Source organism: Chlorocebus sabaeus, chromosome X (assembly GCF_047675955.1).
Source record: "Chlorocebus sabaeus isolate Y175 chromosome X, mChlSab1.0.hap1, whole genome shotgun sequence".
In the NCBI taxonomy this organism is placed as follows: Eukaryota; Metazoa; Chordata; class Mammalia; order Primates; family Cercopithecidae; genus Chlorocebus; species Chlorocebus sabaeus.
Window position 1 is genome coordinate 46,147,208 of NC_132933.1, and position 21,306 is coordinate 46,168,513.

Here is a 21,306-nt window from a genome sequence, read left to right on the forward strand (position 1 = left end):
GAAAACATTCCTAATGCAGAATTTTGTTTAGGACCGTTGCTTTGACTTAGCATTCATAAATCTTGCTTTCTTATTTGGAGTCTGGGGAGGGTAAAGGAAAGGATGGCCCTTGTGAATTTTTAAACCCTAAATCACTTCTTGTACGTAAACAGATTGTACTCCTATTGCCTTACTCGGTTTAAGTAAGGGTTTTCTTCTTAAAGTTTTAAGAAGAAATCCTTCTTAAAGGATTGGATTGTTACATATAGACCAGGTCCAGGACTCAAATAACATATTCAGGCAATTCTCAGGTACAATTTTCCCCACATTTTAATGCTTCTGATATTGAGATGCACTGCACAATCAATGGTGGTGTAATATGGTATTATACCTATTTTCCTCTGAAACATTGTTATTGTTAAATAAATGGCGCATTTACAATTTTATGATGTCTTAGATTCAAGGAAACACCATATTATCAACAAGAATGATAAGCATATACATTTGAGCAAGAAATACTTCAGGTGGGCTCAACAACCTATTTACTCTGAGTCTTGTCAGTGGAGTAAGCAATGATAGTGGATGATGTCATTAGTATGCCTACAGGATAACATTCAAGCTACAAATAAAAGCTACAAGCTTTTATCTTTTTTGAGAGTCAGGTTATTAGTCCATTATTACCCACACTTACTCTTTATTCTTGTTATAGTCTCTGCTTACTCAAATATGCCATGCTATTTCATGCCTGGATACCTTTCCATGTGCTCTTTCTTACCTCTGCTTGGAATGCCCTTCTTAGAAAGTTGGCCACTGTAGAAATATTATCCACTTGAAGTTGATCCCTTCCTGCTTTATGTCACTATGTACCTGATATATGCCTTTATTTTTCTATCTTTAATTTTTATGGGTACATAATAGAAATATATATTTATGGGGTGCATGAGATATTTTGATACATGCATATAGTGTATAATAATTACATCAGGGTAAATGGGGTGGGTTTCTATCACCTAAACCATTCACCATTTCTTTGTGTTATGAACATTCCAATTGTACTCCCTCAGTTATTCTAAAATGTACAACAAATTATTGCTGACTGTTATCCTTTTGTTGTACTATCAAATACTAGATCTTATTTATTGTATCTAACTATATTTTTGTACCCATTAACCATCCCCACATTTCCACCCCCCCACTGCCCACTACCCTTCCCAGTCTCTGGTAACCATCATTCTATTCATGGTATATGCCTCTAAATATGTACTTACCATACTGAACTACGGTGATTTATTAGGTGTCAATCTCCTTTACTGTAAATTCCTTGAGGACAATTGATTGTTTATCATTTATTTTTGTATCTCTAGTACTTAGGACAGTCTGTGGTATGTAGTAACTTTCACTAAGTGTTTAAAGATTTAATAAATGAAGAAACAAAGGGAAATAAAGGAAAGAAAGAGAAAAGGAACAGTATACACGTGACAAAGTACCATAGCATCAACAAATGTGTTATTTGCTGCTGCCTTTCAGTGGTGACCATGACTTATCCCAATCTTCTGAACTTCTAGTAGACTTATAATTGTTTATGCTGAGTTTAATTCTTAATAATAAAATTAGTTCATTTTTGTTAGTTTTGTCTCCCCAGTTGATTATAAATTCATTTGAGAGAAATACCAAGTCTTCTGTATACACTTACTGAGTTTTAGATAAACCATATATTTCTATTATGAGGTATGATTTAGTTTCTGAGATTCTTCATTCAGGATACCTTTATTATTAAAACTAGAGGCAATTTTTGCATGAGAGAAACGGTAAGGCTTGCAACAGTTTTATTCATTTAGGGCCTAGAATTCCTCCAGAATTTAGAGCAATCCCCAACACTACACATCAAAAACACAATTTAACAATAATTTAAGAGAGAGGAATTTCAATATTACTGGTAAAACCCTGGGAGCTAATTACTTCAAGATTACTTGAAACCTTAACTCATTAGAGTTTGAAAAATCTCCTGAGGTACTTAAAGCCACTATTCCCATTATGTTACTTGATTCAATTGAATGTCTTAGATTTTGCTAATAAGAGAAAACCTGAAATTCATGCAAAAGAGAAATTCTATTTATCATTTGCTTAAGGAAAAAATATTACGCATCTCCCATGGGCACCACAGTATTCTATAATGTAAGAAAGGAGGAAAAAAAATAGAAGCAAAGTTAGTTCCTGATCTCAAAAAATAAATTTTTAACACAAGAATTACTTGTTAATGTTGCTAAAATGAATCAAATTCCACATTCTAGGTTAGGCCCAGATTTTTCAACAAGGTCATTATGAGGATGAAATAAGCAAAAGTAAGGTGGTATCATTGATATTGTTGGTATTGCTACAACTGTTATACAGAAACAGTGACCTGGTAAAGGATGCTCTCCAACATTCTGTAGCGTCATTCAGATAAGAAAGCAAAGTAACATTTTAGATGTCTTTCTTAAAGTTTTTAATCAGAAGTCAGATTCCAAAATTAAGAAAATCCCTTTCTGTGGGATTTAACCACGTTGTAAGCTTAGTCATTACAATAAATACAGAAATAAGAGATAAGACAGATGCGGGGAAGGAGATATTTCATTCTGATTGCCTGTCAATTCATCAGAAGTTAATAACCAATCCGTTGGCATGCATGGGACGGAACTAGGATGAAAGAAAATCCAGTCCAATCCAATTGGGAAGTTTTAATAGCAATAAAATTAGAAATTGTGCATTGTGTCATATGATTCTATTACGTTTATCTGTAAATCTCATCCAAATGTATAAACTTAGTTTATTTTGTACAAGTTAACAATTTTAAACTGTCTATCCCATTATTCCCCTAGTACCTGAAACATGGCAACCATGATTTTTAAAGAGTTTACAACCTTGCCTACAATATTATGTATACAATAGTCAGTCAATTCAGCTACAGTGGTCATATAGAAAATGAAGAAGGGGAGGAAAGACTTACCACTAGTTCATTGCAACAACCTGTTGAGGAGTCCTTTCTTGACAACCCTAAAAATATATCTTCAGTTCCCACCTGCTGTCTGAATATAATCTCATACCTGAAAAAAAAATCGATGATTATAGGGACTAAGATGAAAGAGCAATTTCCTGTCAAATAACAGAAAACTAGAAACTTATGAGGACATGCTATTAGAAAAAATACAAAGACTAAATAAATAAAATGGTTGCAGGTCTTCAGGTATATAATAGAGCATAAAGGAAAAGAAGTCTAGAAATGTGGTCAAAAATAAACACTGAAAAGCAGGATTGCTATTATTTTCTAAAATAAACCTTTAACTGTTTTAGAGCTAGACAAATAAAATAGATTGAGGGAACTTCTAATAAGATTCTAATAAGATTCAAAGTAGAAGAAAAAAGGGAAAGTCTGTTCCTGAAAAACAATGGCTCAGAAAAATACTGAGTCCATAACCTAGGGATTGATAGAAACCTTCCTCTGCTAAGTTTAAACCACAGAGCAGAGGAGAAAATTCAGGTTTAGTACTGTTTCTGTCATTAACTGTGGACCTTGGCCAAGTCACAAACTCATGGGGTCTCAGTTTCTACATTTGTATGATTTATGGGAGGGAAGGGTGAATTTGAACTAAATGATCTCTACGGCTAAAATTCTACAATAGAAACACTGGTAATGTAGTCAGCACAGCCACACTACAGTGCTTAGAATCTAGTCTTACAGAATTCTGAATTTAATGAAAGATTTTCCTGATATTTCACCCCTTGCATGACAATTCACAAATCTTTCCTCCCTCCCAAATTTGGGCCATGAATAGAATGGTTTGTAGAAGCACCCACCACAAGGTACCCCATCTCTTCGGATAGAATGAAACAAATACTTACAAATTATTATTATTATTTTGCTTAATGCTACCTTAAAGAAATTGTAAATCTCTGGATAGTAAGACTAAAGGACTAGATTGAACTTCTGACCATTTGCCAATAGGAACGCCCAAAAATAAAAAAGGGATTTCTCTGAGTTTGAACATGGCTAACAATAAGCAACTATTTGCTATGGGGCACTTTTCTCTTAATAGGCTATAACATCTACCAAGTGTTTATGAAGGTGAAGCCAGGTTAAAACAAACAGAATGGATTGATCTATATATTCATTACTCCTAAATGGATTTGCTCAAGCTCCTGCTCTTATCCTGAGCTCCAGACACAATTTTCCAACTGCCTACTACATAGGTTTGTCTGGATGTCCCAAAGAGAACTCAAAGTGTACATATCAAAAACCAGCTAGTCATGGTGGCTCTCAACTGTAATCCAGTGCTTTGGGAGGCTGAGGCAGGAGGATTGCTTGAGTCCAGGAGTTTGAGACCAGCCTGGGCTACACAGTTAGACACAGTCTTCACAAAAATAAAGTGTGCACCTGTAGTCCCAGGTACTTGGGAGAGTGAGGTGGGAGAATTGCTTGAGCCCGGGAGGTTGAGGCTGCAGTGAACAATGGGCGGAGCCGGGGGGTGGGGTGTTGGCGAAGAAAAAAAAACAAATTTAGTTGAGCGCTGTGACTCACGCCTGTAATCCCAGCACTTTGGGAGGCTGAGGCAGGTGGATTGCTTGAGGCCAGGAGTTCAGGACCAGCCTGGCCAACTTGGTGAAACCTCGTCTCTACAAAAACATACAAAAAACATTAACCAGGCCTGGTGGCATGCACCTGTAGTCTCAGCTACTTGCGAGGCTGAGGCAGGAGAATCGCTTGAACCCAGAAGTCGGAGGTTGCAGTGAGCCAAGATCACACCACTGCACTCCAGCCTGAGCAACAGAGTAAGGCTCTGTCTCAGGAAAGAAAGAGAGAAAGAAAGAGAGAAAGAAAGAAGGAAGGAAGGAAGGAAGGAAGGAAGGAAGGAAGGAAGGAAGGAAGGAAGGAAGGAAGGAAGGAAGGAAGGACAAACTCACAGATTCTTCTTAACCTATAATTCCTATCAAAGTTAATGGCATTATCATTTCCTCGGTCACCCAAGCTAATAACTTCAGCATCATCTTTGATGCACTCCTCTCATCCATTTTATCTAACCAAATACCAACTTTTCATTCAAAACTCACTCAAATAAAGACCCTCATACTTCTCCCCAAGGCCAGTGCCTTAGCTCAGCTCCTTGTTATTTTTTTACTTGGCAACTTGTGATTCTTCTTTTTTGAAATGCTTGTTCATATTCGTTACTATTTTCCTCCGTATCCATTGAGAAATTTTAAAATGTATTTTCATAAGGTAGAAGATAAAGATTTTAAAAATCTTATAAAGCAATTTTCCTCATAATAACCCGAAGTTATTATTCATTTAAAGCTTTCATGGATGTTCTATCTACCTAACATCAAACATCAGGATGAAAAGGGAAAAATTACTCAAATTTGAAGTTTGCTGCATATGGATATTTGACATTTGTTAGACAATATGACAAATAAGTGACTTAATTATTACTTTTCATATGGATATGTGGACACTATATAAACATAACCTCAAATTTACTCTCTTCATTCTCTAAGAAATGTTTTAAAATCTCCTTTGATTTTTTATGAGGTTTATGGTCTTGACATTGTTTATTTGAAAGCTGGATACTTCTTTCTAGTTAATTATCTGCAGTCTCCCACAGCTTCTATTTTCAGAATTTATGTAGAAGATGGAAGCACGGAGTTTTTTGTTTGTTTGTTTCATACTGGACAATTTTGACTGGGAGCAGTGGTTCATGCCTGTAATCTTAGCACTTTGGGAGGCTGAGGCGGGCGGACCGCCTTAGGTCAGGAGTTCCAGACCAGCCTGGCCAACATGGTGAAACCCCATCTCTACTAAAAATACAAAAATTAGCTGGGCGTGGTGGCATGTGCCTGTAGTTCCAGTTACATGGGAGGCTAAGGCAGGAGAATCGTTTGAACCCAGGAGGGGCGCAGGTTGTAGTGAGTAGAGATCGTGCCACTGCACTCCAGCCTGGGCGACAGAGGGAGACTCTGTCTCAAAAAAAAAAAATATATATATATATATAATATAAATATATAAACATTTAAAAAATATATATAAATATATATAATATATAAATATAAATATATATAAAATATATATAAATATAAAAATATATAAAAATATATAAATATATAAAAATGTGTATATATATATATACTGGATAGTTTTGTATTCAGTATTAGAAAACTTGTCAGATCACTTGCCATAGAAGTCTTTAAGAATTTATATAGTACATTATAATTTAATAAGTATTGGCTTTGTTTTACCCTGCTATTCTAAATAGTCAATCCAAATTTCATTTCAAAATACATATATGTAAAGCTTAGTCTATTTGACCAATAATTTCATCTAAGTATATAAATATATTTTAAGGTTCATTAAAAGTATGAGTACTTTTAAAATTATAATAAAAGGTTTTTTATAGTAATTATAAATTTCATATTTATAACTTGATTGTATTGGAAAGGCTACAAAGCAAGTCTTGAACCCTGCTTGCAAAACACACTGAATACTAAACATAATCTTAGAATATCTAGTAAACAAGTCTGGGTAATAATTGATAATTGGAGAGAGAACACAGCCTTTTACCAAAATTGTGGAACATTGAGTAATTAAAAGCAAGTCCTTGACAATAAACATGGCATTGTAATTTAGTTTGTATGAATGCTTGCAATTTAATGGGCTGGCTTTCTCCAACTGCTAGTTCCACATTATACAACAAATTGACATTAAATATAAATGTATAATGGAAATGACTATATTTTTCATTTTTTGCTAGATAATAACTGAAAGGAAGGTGTTATGCTTTATTACTTGTTTCTGCTCTAGAAGGAAAAAAACCATCAATTACACATGCTTTCTGTGTGTCACTGTAGTTTTATCTTTTATGTGGTATGTTACTTTATGAATCTTGTAAAAAATAAAATGCTATCAGATGACACAGCTAACTTAAACTCCTAAAAACATTCCGGCTTCATTTGACTTACTCTGGGATTTCTCTAACATCCCACATATCATCATGTTCTGCTCCTTCTGGAACCTCTTCTGAATTCCAGATGTCCTCGTTATTTTCCTCGCTGGTTTCAGGGATAACTGTGAAGAAAGGGAAGATAAAGCTGAAGCTCATGCTTTTTCCTTCTCTAAATTGCTCCTGTTCTTCTTCACACTCAGTTTGGGATCATTGAAATAAAACATTATTTGTAATCACTAGCTTGTTTTCTGGTCAAAACAAGCTAAATTAGTAACTACTGACTAAATGTTTCTATCAATACAGAACCAATTCATTGTAGAATTGTAATAATAACTATAGCGAATTTGGCAAAAACACATAAACAAAAAGAAGAAAATAATCTACAATCCAACTGCCTGGAGATGATCAATGTTAGTATTCTGGTTAGTATTCTGTTGTGTATCATTCCAGTCTCTCTCTCTCTCTCTCTCTCTCTCTCTCTCTCTCTCCATATACATATGAAAAGAAATATTATACATTTTTCTAGAAACATAAATAAGATTATATTTAAAAATATTTTTATGTAAAAGAAAAAATCACAACTACAATCAATCGGATGTGGAGAGAAATGTCTTATCTTGCATTGTTTTTACTATACAAAAACCCCTTGATATCTTTTCCATGCAAGCATGACATAATTCTCAAAATAATAATATCAATTAAAGAAACTGAAAGCAGCGGATACAATGATCATTTTTTAGTCCAGGATTTTCCTCATGTAGACACAAGCTTTAAAGAAAATCTCTACCACTTGTCCTTTATGCAGAGCTGAGCATGAGGTTGGGTTTCTGCATGTCATCTTTAAATGTTTAAAAGTGGATAGGCTCCATAGGCATGCAAAAACCCAGCTTACATTTGTTTTAACGATTGTAGTATCCAATGGAGACCTGCATTAGGTGCAGAACATTGCTTTGAGTCATTTTAAGCATTCTCAGAAAGGTACCCAATTGTCAGGTTTTCAATTCTGGCAATTCTTTTGAAATTATCAGCTTCTATCTAGCATGGGCTTTGTAAAGCCTAACTACAGATTTATATGTAACATTTTACATATGAATCGTTGCCTTCAGAATTTAAAGATTATTAGACCTACATTATCAGAAATACAGGCAGCACAGAAATACATGAAATGTGAACTAGTCTGCCATGGAGCGAATATCTCTTGAGTACGGCAAATAGCCTCTTGAGTATGTATAGCAATAATAACTGAAATTTTAAAACCATCCTTAGACCTCATTTTAGCCATTATTTTAAACATTTGTCCAGACAAATCTTTTGCAATTAACTAAAATGATGAATGAAATTCACTTCCTCTCCCTTCTTATCCTCTGGTTAATGGTGATCATGACCAACAGAATTAAAGCTTTTTATATTTTTAAAGATTTGTAAAATGTTCAACTCTAAAAATGTATAACTCAAAATGCTGGGGAAATGTAAAAATATTATTTAGCCTCATTTATTGGACCTGTTTTTTTTTAATAAGTAAACTCAAAGACATTAATGTATAAGCATCTTAATGTAAGATAAAATTGTGTAGTTGTTTGTTTTATTGTCTTCTCCAAAAATCTATTAGCTCAATCAGAACAGGGACTTTTTCTGTTTTGATCTGCATTGTAGTCTCAGAGATGGTCATACTGCCTGATACATAATAGGTTCTCAATAAATATTTATTAAATAACTCAACGAATGAATTCCATGAAATTGCTAGACTATAGGAAGGTAGAAGGTAAAGAAGCTAAGCATCTTGGTAAATAAACCCTAAAAAATAAAAAATGATCTAACCACACATGACTTTCTTGGTCTTCTATCTCAGAAAATATGCAAGGAATGTGGATAATTCAAGGCAAATATATTTCCATTATTAGAAAAACTATTTACCTGCAGTAGTAGAGTAAAAACAACATCTTTATATGTAAATGGCTATTCATCATTTCCATGATTATTTTAGTTCACCTTTTCTCTTTTTAAAAATTATTTATTCATTCCTCCATTTTTAATGAACAAATATAAATTGTATATATTTATGATACACCATATGATGTTCTGAAATACCTATACACAGTGGATGACTAACTCAAGCTAATCAACATATGGATTACCTCACCTACTTATCATTTACTTGTGATGAGAATACTTAAAATCTACTATCTTAGCAATTTCCAAGTATACAATACATTGTTATTTAGTTCATCTTAATAAACACTAGTATTAGTATGTATTACTCTCCCTATAATTTTTCTACCAAGGAAAATATTATATTGATCTATACTGCTTTGTTAAATAACTTACCTTTGAGTTCTTCTATTTGGGGTGGTCCAATATTCCCAGGACCCATGGCTCCAATAGTAGATAAACCATTTGTCTGAGGGAGGAGAAAAGGTTCACTATTCTATAATTAATACTTGTATAACCTATATGACTAGTGATACTTCAAATTTGATAGGATTTCCATCAAAAAAACTCATGGAGCTTTCCAGTTTAATTACCCATCATTGTTATACAACAGAAAGACAGATGCCAAGTACTATTGTGAATATGCTTTCCTTGTTCTTTCAAAAAGTCTTTGGTTTAATAGACTCTAGGGCAGAATTGATCTTTGGTCAGGCTAAATCCCTAGTTCCAGCTCAGTGACTCATGTATCCCTGGGGATAGAGGAATGAGCCACATTCATCTCTATGAAGGTTAGAACCAAGTATTAGTATAAAGGCATTGACTCTTTTGGGGTTTAGCAGTGTCTGGTTGTAGTCAGATGGAGGACAGAGTATGTGAAAGTTTTATAGAAATAAAAACTAACACTAAGCAGAAGCTAAGTATTCAGACTTCAAATTAATCATTCAAAAGCCCTGATAACTGCTTTTACTTTTTTCCACTATAGGTATGAAACACTTCCCTGTCCCACCGCCTTATGACACTGAACTAGTTGATTTAAACAGCAACCACAAATTAATAGTCTCTAATATATGCTGATGTACTTCAGTCTTCATTAAAGTTTATTTTTCCATCTTCTGCACAAGCATGCACATCCCCAAAGGACTTGCCCTGATTCACCAATACAAGCAATCTTCGTTTTTTCAACTAAGTATAACACATATTACACTATTGCTATAGCGACACCACCTCATTGGCCTGTCTCAGGGATTCTTTGGTATTTCAAGAAAATCCCAATTTCTTACTAATTGTTTTTGCTGATGTCATGCCCTGCAGCACCAACTCACTCCACTGCTGGCAGTCAAAAAATTATTATCTTCTTGCCAACTGGCCAACTAGCACCTCTATCTCTCTTTTTTCAGGCCCCTGTCCTCATCTCCTAAGACTTTAGACATGTACAAAGTTAGAATGTCTTGTTTGGGCAAGGAGAGTAGTGTCTGTCCTTAAAAGCTGATGGAACAGCTCATGTGGGTCTTTATTATGTGAAACTATTCCAAAAGTTACAAATCAGAAATTAATCTATAATATCTCAAAAGTGTCTGAGACAGTAACTATTCCTTTTCAAAAGGTGTTCCAAAAGTGCTGTGTCTGCAGTTAAGGCATTACAGGCATTTTTATGTGAAAATCCCAAGATAATATTTGGGACTTTTTTCCCCCTCTTTTTAATCACTAATGTCATATAAATGTGTAGTACTTTTCTTAAATTATTAATCATCAGAACACTAATAGTCAATCAGAGTAAAGCATTTCTCAGAATATGAGGGCCTCTTGTTGAGTGCTGCCTTCCACATAAGATTAAAAGCAGTAGAAAAAATCTTGGACATTCATGACAAAAATTAGTATACTCTCCATGGACAGTGATTGGCTCAGAACACATAGGAATTTCAATTTATTAATTTAATGAAAATAAATGATTAAAAATAAAAATTTCAAGTTAAAAGACGGAATGGGATCATAAAAACATTAAAAACCATCTGGCAATTGTTTTCTATTAGAACATCATTTGAGCCTTTACCATTAATCTACAGCCAATTATCTGAGCAATTTATCATTGCAATTCATGCCACTTTGTAATATGTAAGACAGAACATCCTCATTATAATGTCTGTGAAGAGCAGTGAACCTTATTTCCCACAGGCCTTAAGATCCCCTCATGGGTTTGAAAAATGACAGACACACTCTCTCCCCAATCTCCCAGATTCTTAACAAGTCATATAGAAAAGGGATAGTGTAAATGAAGCAATGTGTATGCAACTGTTGTCTTGCCGTTTTCAGAGAGCATATTTTCAAAAACACATCAATCTTGTAATCATCCCACAGTTCCCAAGATTAATACATGTTAAAAAATGAAAAGCAGTTTCTCTCCTGGAAAATGTAATAGTTCATTAGAAACATTAATTATTCTCCCACTGTTCTGATACTCTAATTCTGTGTCCTCTAATGATATCTGTACTGTAGTGTCTGAATGACCAATTATCTCAAAATTGCTTATAACCCAGATATACAGAATCATACATTATTATAGTAATTTTCCTTTATAAACTGTACAACTCAGTAATATTATGTTAGTCTCTATTCTCATAAGCACTCATCTTTCCTCCTAGAAACACCTCTAGATGCAAATAAACACCTCCAACCATAAACACCAAATGGAATAGGCTCTGTAACCAGGGTAAATCCTTATATTTGAATCTGTCACAGTTACAAGTTCCACTTCACTATATTCAAGGTCACTGTTTCTCAAATATTTGATATACTTTTTCTATATGGCATAACCTTACCTTTCCTAGGATGTAGGCTCCAGAAAATTATTATTCTGCTACTTCAACTAAGGTAGCAAAAATGAGCTTGCCTTCCCAACTTCACTGATACATTGTTCCTAACTTTTTCTCCTATGTCCTGTTTGTTGTGTATAGCCAATGCTGTCCTTAGCGTCCTGATGTTTCTTTGTTCAGCCTCTACTAAGACTTTTCCCTCACTAAAACTTCCTGGTTCCTGATCCTGGCTCCAAGCTGACTCAGTTCTTCTACAAATTTTATTTGCATTTCACCTCTTATTTATTCTGCCCTATTCCACCTAAGCTCTTCCTTAGGGTGGTACCTCAGTTCAGTGTCAGTCTGAGCCACTGAATTTGCTGCCTGTTCATAGCTTGCTTTTTTCTCCACATTGTGGCAAAAATAAATTTTGGGAGGAGTAAATTCATACATACGTTTGTGAAAGATGATTTATTCATGGTAAATTCGTCATATAACAAAACACTTCATTAAAATAATTTTATGCAAATTGACATAGTCTGTTATAGTATGGGATTTTTTGCCCCAAATTTTGTTTGCCCTATCATAGGCAATCTGATAGCCAAGGCTCACTGATAGTTAAGAAATAGGAGAATGGAGAGAGGGGAGTTATATAAACGTGTTTTAATTGTTCTGGGAATACTGGCAGTAACCTTGGAGTGGTAAAAGGTTAGTTCAAGGAACTCTTCTACCTAAAATGAAGCCCATCTTGCTACTGCAAGCCTTGCTGGCATTACTTATCCTGACCCCAAATGCTACTCAACTAATTAGACTCCACAACTTTATTTGTGCATTACTGGGAAGACAATCTTGGTAGACTGAAGCTAGTTTGCCCTATTATTTGGCTCAAAAACTTTCTGTTCTGCGTTAATGTGTAGACAAATTAAAAAATTAAGGGACTGGTACTTGGGGGTCCAATTAATACTGTATAACTGAAAATATTTGTCTTACAGAAATATCGTCTAGGCTTAAACAATCCTAGCTACCACTCTGCAATGGTTGTCAGGCATTCTTTAGCCATAAATATAAATGACAACATTTTGAAATGTGGCTATTGCTACCATAGTTACAGAGCTATTTTCCTATTCAGTGTTCAGGTGGTTTAGAAAAATATAATTATGTTTGCTAGAAATGTACTAGAGGTTACATTGTCATGCATAATCAGCCTTGTAGCTTCCTATGAATGTATCAAATGACACAGCTCTGCTCCCACAGCTAGGTGGGAACAGGTTGTTCAAATATGGTTCCACAACTTCCCATAAACAAAACTAATTCAACTGTAAGTATATGACCACCTGTCCATAGTCAGAATCATCCTCTTCTTCAGGATTAAGTAGCTTAGAGAGGGCTTCCAGAGCTGTAACTGAAGAAACACTCTCAAAGTCCATATTTTCTGTCTCCATATTTTCAGAATCCATATTTTCAGATTCCATTATCTGAAGAAAAAGATAATCAGAAAGAGGTATTTTACTTTTCTGTTTTATTTAAGACATGAAGATGTTTTATTGTCATATCTCCCTTCTTCCCTCGGTCACTCCATTGGTTCTTATACTTCCTTGGAAATCCTTTTAAACTCCTTCAAATGTATGTATTTTGCTAACTCACAGACCTGGAGCACCAAGTAAACTCAAACATTCAGCCTGCTTTACTAAAATGTCATACTCAAGCTAACAAGCACTTATCGAGCACCTACTATAGTGGTTCTCGGGTTTTAATGTGCTTAATAATCACTTGGGGGAGTTGGTTTAAAATGTAGATTCTTAAGCCCTACCTCTAGAAAAAGTGTATGATACATTATGTATCATCATTTGGGAACATATTTTTTAGATTGTCTTTTTATTTGTCTCATGTACGCTGTTTAGGCTGTGTATTCTACTAAGTGAACTGAAAAATATGTCGTTTGAGGTACATGCCCTGATGATCTGTATTCATTTTACATTTTTTTTGCTTCAGGCAGGCCTGTATCTTCTGCTTTATTTCAATTCTTAATTAACCTTTGATGATGCCTAGCATTATATTGCCATTTGAGAGCTCCAATGGGTTAATTCATTGACTTTCAATGAAAAATTGTTTTTCTGATTATAACAGTGATACTATAAATGTCTATTGTGGGCTTTTTAGGAAATAATACATTAAATGTATAAATAAGAAAAGTATAACTACCTATAATGCTACCATTCAGACAGCAGTCTTTCTAATAATCTCTGCAGTTATATTTGGAGTAGGAAGTTCAGGATCTTTAAAAATGTTAGAGGTGTCAGACTTTTATGAATAACCTTAATAAAGACTGTAGAATTAGATCTGTTGGTAGTGATTTGAGCATAAATATAATAGGAATCTTTTTTTACACTTCTGCTGACATTTTGAAAACATGGTAATAAAATTAACTCATGGGAAGTATTTCTTTAGTACTTTTATTAAATGATCTCCAAAATTTTTGCTTTGTGCCTAGAACAGTAATACAAAAGGATTCTCGAATGTGTGCTGGTACTGTCAAAATCAATCTGCATGCAGATAGTGTTTTACAAATCTTCTGGTTTTTTAAATTATGTTTTGCCATTATTTTGACTTTCTTTTTAAAATAGAAAACTGATCCTAGTATCTATCAAAGACATTGAGGGTATGAAGTAAATATTAAATTGCCCTGTACCTGTAGCATAGAGGCAATATATCATAGCGATTAGAAGCAGGGGCTCTGGAGTCAACTGCTTGGATTTGTATCCATCATTTACTTTCTTAGCTCTGTGACTTTCAGCATATTATTTAAACTCCTATTATCTAATTTTCTTTATTGATAAAATGGAGATAATAACAGTGTCTATCTTTTAGGGTTGTTACAAGAATTAAGTAGCTTAATACAAGTAAAAGAGTTTGGAACAGTGCTGGTCACAAAGTAAGTACTCAACATATGTTGGTTATTTAAAAGTTTTATTTTGCTGGGTATGACTATCATGTCTAATAATGATGTGGAATAAGTTAATGATAAAACTCATTACATTGGAAAGTCATTAAACTGGAAAAGTGAAATAAAAGGTAATAAAATAATTTTCTCTCACAGTACAATCTGGTAGTCTGCAATGGAAATGATTAATTGACACAAATAAAACAAAGAGGATCCTGTTTATATTTTTAAATTCCTAGTTGATTATGTGTTCATTAAATATTTACCTAATATTAAAAGCAAAAAATTTATTGTAACATTTTCAACCTTTGACAATGAAAGGAAAAAATGCATCCAGGTATCTGATGCAATTATATAATTGGTATTTTGAGTTGAGATGGTGCAAATGAGATATTTAAAAAACAAATATAGTAGAAATTGTTTATTATACCAGTATTATGTACTTTTACAAAATTGTTTTGATGATCAAATTATGCAATGCAGGTGAGTTTACTAAAATATGAAATGCTATATAAAAATATCATTATCTGACACATAGTATCAGTACCCACAGATATTTGATCATGAGATATGTGAAAGTTCAATGGTAGGCCAATGAAAGAAGAATAAACTGGGACCAGCAAAGCTAACCCATACGTAGGTATTCTAGAGTTCCAAATATTGTGTCTGAGGTAGTAGTCAGAACTACAATTTATGTGGTCTTATCTGCTTGGCAGAGACATGGCAGCAGGAGTTCCTGGACATGAGCAGTGCTTCAGGGCAGAAAGGTTGAAGTAATGGTTACAGGTAGAACTATTTAGGGTGAAGAAGGACGCTGGCCTATAGAAGGTGGGGTACAGTTCTCGAGGACTGTGCACAACTTGACTGCTAGAGATGAAGGTTCAGAATAGGGCAGAATAGGGCTCAAACTTCCAGCTGGAAAAGAGAAAACACACCAGGCACTGCGTCGGTGGCTTTCTCATGTCACCTAGGTACCCACAGTGGAGGTTATGAAGGAATATTATGGTTCCTTTGGTACATTGGATACTGGATTTAGAAAAACCAGATTAATTCTAAATCACTACCAGTTAGTTGGAAAAGAACTCTGGCCTGGTTCTCATTAGGTGGGAAGTAGGCCAGTGTGAGCAGTGGGAAGCTATACCTGTAGATTTAGTGTCTTTAATAACTGGAGCCGGCACATAGTCAGCAGTGGATTAATACTAAATGAAGCATGATTAAATTCATCTGAATATTATATTTCAAAATAGTCACTTGGAAGGTTATACACTGATGTAAATTATGCTATCAATGCTCAAAATATTTTGGGATTTTTCTTTTTATTTGGAATTGCCTTCATATGTATCACCAAGAAAATAGGTTTCATTACGGTATCATTTGGTTTGATTACACATCAGATCTGTCCCCAAGTGATTTCTAGATATATTTAGATATCATGCCTACTTTCAAAATATGAAGATTTTCTTTTTTGAGGATATTCAAAAGAATGTGCTACATGCCTCAAGGTGATTCTCAAACAGAAGTTTCAAAAGCAATTTTAGCAATAACAACCACATTAGAATAAAAGATTAGCCTCCAAAAGTGACTACTTCAAAGGGGATGGTCCTCCTTGGAATGTGTACGTTTGTTTTTGTTAAATTATTCACAATGATTCTTAGTAACACTTTATATATTTGATGCATATTGGGAATTAGACTTCTTGACGTCCAGTTGGACTTCCAAATCATGCTAGAATAAAATGCCATAGATTTGCACTATAGCTCAATTGAAATAGAAATATAAAAATAAAATTACCACTTTAGCCAAAGTATTTTTACCTTCAAATGTAATAATAATCTGTAAACACAAATTAATAAATCATGAAAACAAAAATAAATAAATAAATCATGACAAGTTTGTTGATATTGTATTTTGAGAAACAAAAGAATCCCAAATATTTTGTGACTAACTAGTTAAATGGTTCAAAGTATCAAAAGAGAAAAGCAATTTGTGAATTTTTAGAAAAAAGCATTCTAAATTCAATGGAAAGGAAGATTCTACTAGCTTTTTAAGAAGTCTAACATACTAAGAATAACTTACTAAACTTGATTAAAAACATTTATTAAAGTTCATTTGACACAAGTAGATCACAGTTGAAAACCCAAAACAGGAGGACTTTTTAGGAACTACAAATGAACTATTTGTAGTGAACTATCTTTACTACAATGAACTATGCAGTGTTAGTTTATAGGTCTATCTTTTATTTCTAAATGTGATATACATTTAAGTTCATCCTGAGTCTGGCAATCAAGGTCCTTCAGGATATAGTCCCAACGTAATTTTTTGTCCTTCACTCCTATTATTCTCCTACGTACTGTGTTAAAAACTAAACTGCTTATTAAACATACTCTATCATTTCCTGCCTTTGTACCTTGGAGTGTATTCTTCCTTTTGCCCTGACTACTTGGATAGTACAGTGTAGTGATTTTTAAAAAGAAGATTCTGGCCGGGTGTGGTGGCTGATGTCTGTAATACTAACACTTTGAGAGGCCAAGGTGAGTTCATGGGTCACATGAGCTCAGGAGTTCGAGATTAGCCTGAGCACCATAGCGAAACCCGGACTCTACAAAAAACACAAAAATTACACGGGCGTGGTGTCGTGCCCTCATGGTCCCATCTACTCAGGGGTCCGAGGCAGGATAATAGCTTGAGTCCCAGAGATGGAAGTTGCAGTGAGCCGAGACCAGGCCACTGCACTCCAGCCTGGGAGACAGAGTGAGACCCTGCCTCAAAAATAGATAAATAAATAAAATAATGAAAATAAAAAATAAAAAAGAAGATTCTGGAGCCACACTGCCTAAAATGTTTGAATCTGGCGCTGTCACTTACATAGGCCAAGAATAAATTTAAACTAAGGAAAATTTAAGCGTCTCAGTAAAAACAAAATATATTACTGTCTTTTATTTGAGAGTTGGTCATTTAGAAAATAAATTTTCTAAGCTCTTTGCTTTTCTTTCTTTCATTTTCTTTTGCTAGGCCAATGCTAATGGCAACATTTTCCAGATAGAGCCTTTGATTTTCCCACATTAACCTGAGTACTTGGGGTCTTCATAAATAGAAGCATGATTGGACCATCTACTAGCCACAATGAGCTAAAGCAACTGACACTCCAGAACCAGCTCATTAACCTAACACTGGAGCCAGTCACGGGCTGAAAAAGTTCAACCAGGTTGGCTCCAGACCCACAGCACTTAAGCAATATCAGTAACCTTGAGTTAAAGTCAGACTGGTTGTAAGGCTGGGATCATGCTTTCTATTTTATTTGCCTCCATCCACAGTATCAATAAAAATGGCTTTTGACATCAGTTAATTGTAGAAAAGTCTAGGTAAATTAGTGAAAACTCTGAATTACAGACTATTCAAATAGATAGTAAATTTTATTAATTAAAGTATATATAGTAAATAAAATCAGGGTGATAAAGAACCACCAAGCAGGGCTGGGTGCGGTGGCTCATCCTGTAATCCCAGCACTTTGGGAGGCCAAGGTGGGCGGATCACTTGAGGTCAGGAGTTTAAGACCAGCCTGGCCAACATGGCGATACTCTGTCTCTACTAAAAAACACAAAAATTAGCCGGGCATAGTGGCGGGCGCCTGTAATCCCAGCTACTTGGGAGGCTGAGGCTGGAGAATCACTGAAACCTTGGAGGTGGGCGCTGCAGTGAGCCAAGATCATGCCACTGCACTCCAACTTGGGTGACAGAGAGAAACTCTATCTAAAAAAAAAAAAAAAATTCACCAAGCAATATCCTTTTGGAACTTGTTTAAGTAAATAGATATATCCCTATGTAAAATACTGACTTTAACACAATGATTTGAAAGTACTGAAAATCTATTTATTCTCTAAATAAATTTGGCATTTCTTCTGCAACTTCATATTTTTTATTTATTTTTTTCAATCAGCTTTCCTAAATTGAAGCAACTTTATTTATATAGTGCCTTAATTTAGCAATTCCTCCTTTAAAATTCTTCTGAGAACACAAAAGTGACATCATCTCTGCCTATGTCTGAATTAAATTATAATATACTGACTAATTGCTTTCTGCTTTGCATTATTTGATAACTATACTCATCAATGATTTCCCACCTATTAAAAATAATTCATTTTGAACGTATCGTTACAATACTAAGAATGGTTTCTTTTTCCTGTCTCTAACTTTCACTACCATAAAATATACTCACTCATAAGTAACTATGGGAACTTAACAGTTTTCGTTTCAAATTTAAAACATATTTAAGGAAGATGCTTTTTGAAAGTACCTGGAATCTTTCATAGAAAAAGAGGTCAAGAAATTAAATAGTTACTGATTATTAAATTTTAAAAAAGTGTCTTTTGACTAGGCGCGGTGGCTCACGCCTGTAATCCCAGCACTTTGGGAGGCCGAGGCGGGCGGATCACTTGAGGTCAGGAGTTTGAGACCAGTTGGCCAACATGGTGAAACCCCGTCTCTACTAAAAACACAAAAATTAGCCAGGCATAGTGGCACGCGCCTGTAATCCCAGCTCCTGGGGTGGCTGAGGCCAAAAATCGCTTGAACCCGGGAGGTGGAGGTTGCAGTCCAGCCTGGGCGACAGAGTGACACTCAGTCTCAAAAAAAAAAACAAACAAAAAAGCACCTTTTGATTTCAGATTTCCTCTATTTTAGTCATTTATTCATAGGAGTCTGTACCATCCCAATTCTTTTTGAAAAGTGAGTTTTGTTTTTGTTTTTGTTTTGTTTTTCTTTTTTTTGGAGACAGGATCTTGCTGTAGACCAGGCTGAAGTGCAGTGGCACGATCTCTGCTCACTGCAGCTTCGACCTCCCTGGCTCAAGTAATCTTCCCACCTCAAACCTCCCAAGTAACTGGGACTACAGGCTGCGCCAGTGTGCCCGGCTAATTTTTGTATTATTTGTAGAGACGGGGTTTTGCCGTCTAATTTTTGTTATTACTTTTAGAGATGGGGCTTCACCGTGTTGCCCAGATGGGTCTCGAACTCCTGAGCTCAAGCGATCCCTTGCTTAGGAGTCTCAAAGTGCTGAGATTACAAAAAAATTAGTTTTTATATGGAGAGGCAAATCCTTGGTTTCTGTAGGACCCATCCTGAATTATCGAATGCTATATAGTACATTTCAGACAAACTTAATACACTTAATATTTTTTCCTCTTTGTTTATCTATCTGAAGTCTCATACTCCACCTCTATCTAAAAGGAAGTTGGAGGGACTTCTTTTTAGATAGAGGTGGAGTATGAGACCTCTTTTGTTTTTGAGACCATGTCTCACTGTCGCCCAGGTTAGAGTGCAGTGCCGCCATCACGGCTCACTGCAGCCTCGACCTCCAGGGCTCAGGTGATTCTCCCACCACAGCATCCAGGCAGGCAGGCGCCAACACGTCCGGTTAATTTTTATATTTTTAGTGGAGACCAGGTTTCGCCATATTGCCCAGGCTGGTCTTGAACTCCTGACCTCAAGTGATCTGCCCACCTCGGCCTCCCAAAGTGCTGGGATTACAGGCAGGAGCCACCGCGCTTGGCCCGGCAAATTTTCTTGCTGTGCTTTAAATTTTCTCCCCGAGTCCTATTTTTTTTTTTTTTTTTTTTCTTTAGGAAATACAGTCTCTGTTCTGAATCCTTATCACAAGAAGCTCTTAAGGAGTGATGACTCCTCCCTCTTTGGTCAAACTAGGTTCTCTCCCTTCACTCAGATTTAATTTTTTTGGTCATACTTCCTCATCTTTGACAGTTACAGTCAAACGACATGTAATACTTTCCCAATCAGCCCTTGGTGAGTAGTAGGTTTTGTAGGTACAAGTAGTCTCTGCACAGTACACTCGGGCCCACCAAGTGAAGGTCTGACCACTTCTCACTCCTCAGCTTATCTAACCAAGCAACACTGGAACTCTCAGGCCACAGCGTTCAAGTTGTCGCACAAAGGACATTATTCACATAGTGAGTACTGGGGCCATTTTTTTTTTTCCCCAGTCTGAAGTGTTATATCCCCCAAAACATTTCCTAACCAAGGCATGCTAGGCCAGGATAAATCGTGCCTGCACATATAAAACAGAAGGGTACAGTGGCACATATAAAACAGAAGGGTACAGTGGCTGCTCCAGTTTGGAGCACCCAGATCCTCCTATAAGAGAATATGGTTTACATTCCCAAATTAGTCATTATTAATGGGAAGGGAGAATCAATAAGTGCATGTGAGAGTTGAGAGACCAGTTGAGAAACCTTCAGATGTTCATTTTTGCCTTCTGACAGTCGATCAGCACCCATCTCTCACTCACATCCTGTAAAACCGAGTTTTGTTAAAGCAGCGTCCTGCTTCTAGAGTCTAGGATAGCGGGATTTAGGGAACGGGTCTCCTCTACCTTGTTCAAGTTGTGGCTTTTTGGGGTATCTCTCAGAGTTATGAATATCTAGAGTTTTCCCTAGTTTTTCTGATAGCCACGGCATCTGAGGACCCTGTCTTTTCCCCTCCTAAAGTTCGAGTTTCCTCACCTTGGTCAGTTTTCCGGTCTCAGGCTAGGCTCCGAAAAGACTGTGGAGAGCGCGGCGTCTCTCTGTTGCTAGGGTAACAACTTTGTTTTGTTCCCGCCCCCCACCTGCCAACCTCCGGGTTCCCGCTTGACTTTTCTGGCCAATCATAGAAGAGTCTCATCTGAGACAACACTGGAATCGACCAA

At 35.6% G+C, this 21,306-nt stretch overlaps 1 protein-coding gene across 2 annotated transcripts in view; it reads right to left on the minus strand.

Moving 5' to 3' along the window:
- The window catches only part of DNAAF6 (dynein axonemal assembly factor 6), a 37,478-nt gene extending 16,279 nt beyond the window's left edge, over nucleotides 1-21,199 (minus strand). Inside the window, exons 1-6 of one of the 2 annotated variants that reach the window (XM_037988858.2) lie at nucleotides 21,122-21,199; nucleotides 20,388-20,667; nucleotides 13,000-13,140; nucleotides 9,273-9,345; nucleotides 6,964-7,069; nucleotides 2,966-3,062 (exon numbers count right to left, since the gene is read on the minus strand). In XM_037988858.2, coding sequence (XP_037844786.1) covers nucleotides 2,966-3,062; nucleotides 6,964-7,069; nucleotides 9,273-9,345; nucleotides 13,000-13,137 — 414 coding nt within the window. In that variant the 5' untranslated portion in view covers nucleotides 13,138-13,140; nucleotides 20,388-20,667; nucleotides 21,122-21,199. The remainder of the gene's footprint in view (nucleotides 1-2,965; nucleotides 3,063-6,963; nucleotides 7,070-9,272; nucleotides 9,346-12,999; nucleotides 13,141-20,387; nucleotides 20,668-21,121) is intronic. The other variant, XM_007992496.3, reaches the window with a different exon arrangement.
- Between the last annotated feature and the right edge of the window lie 107 nt (nucleotides 21,200-21,306).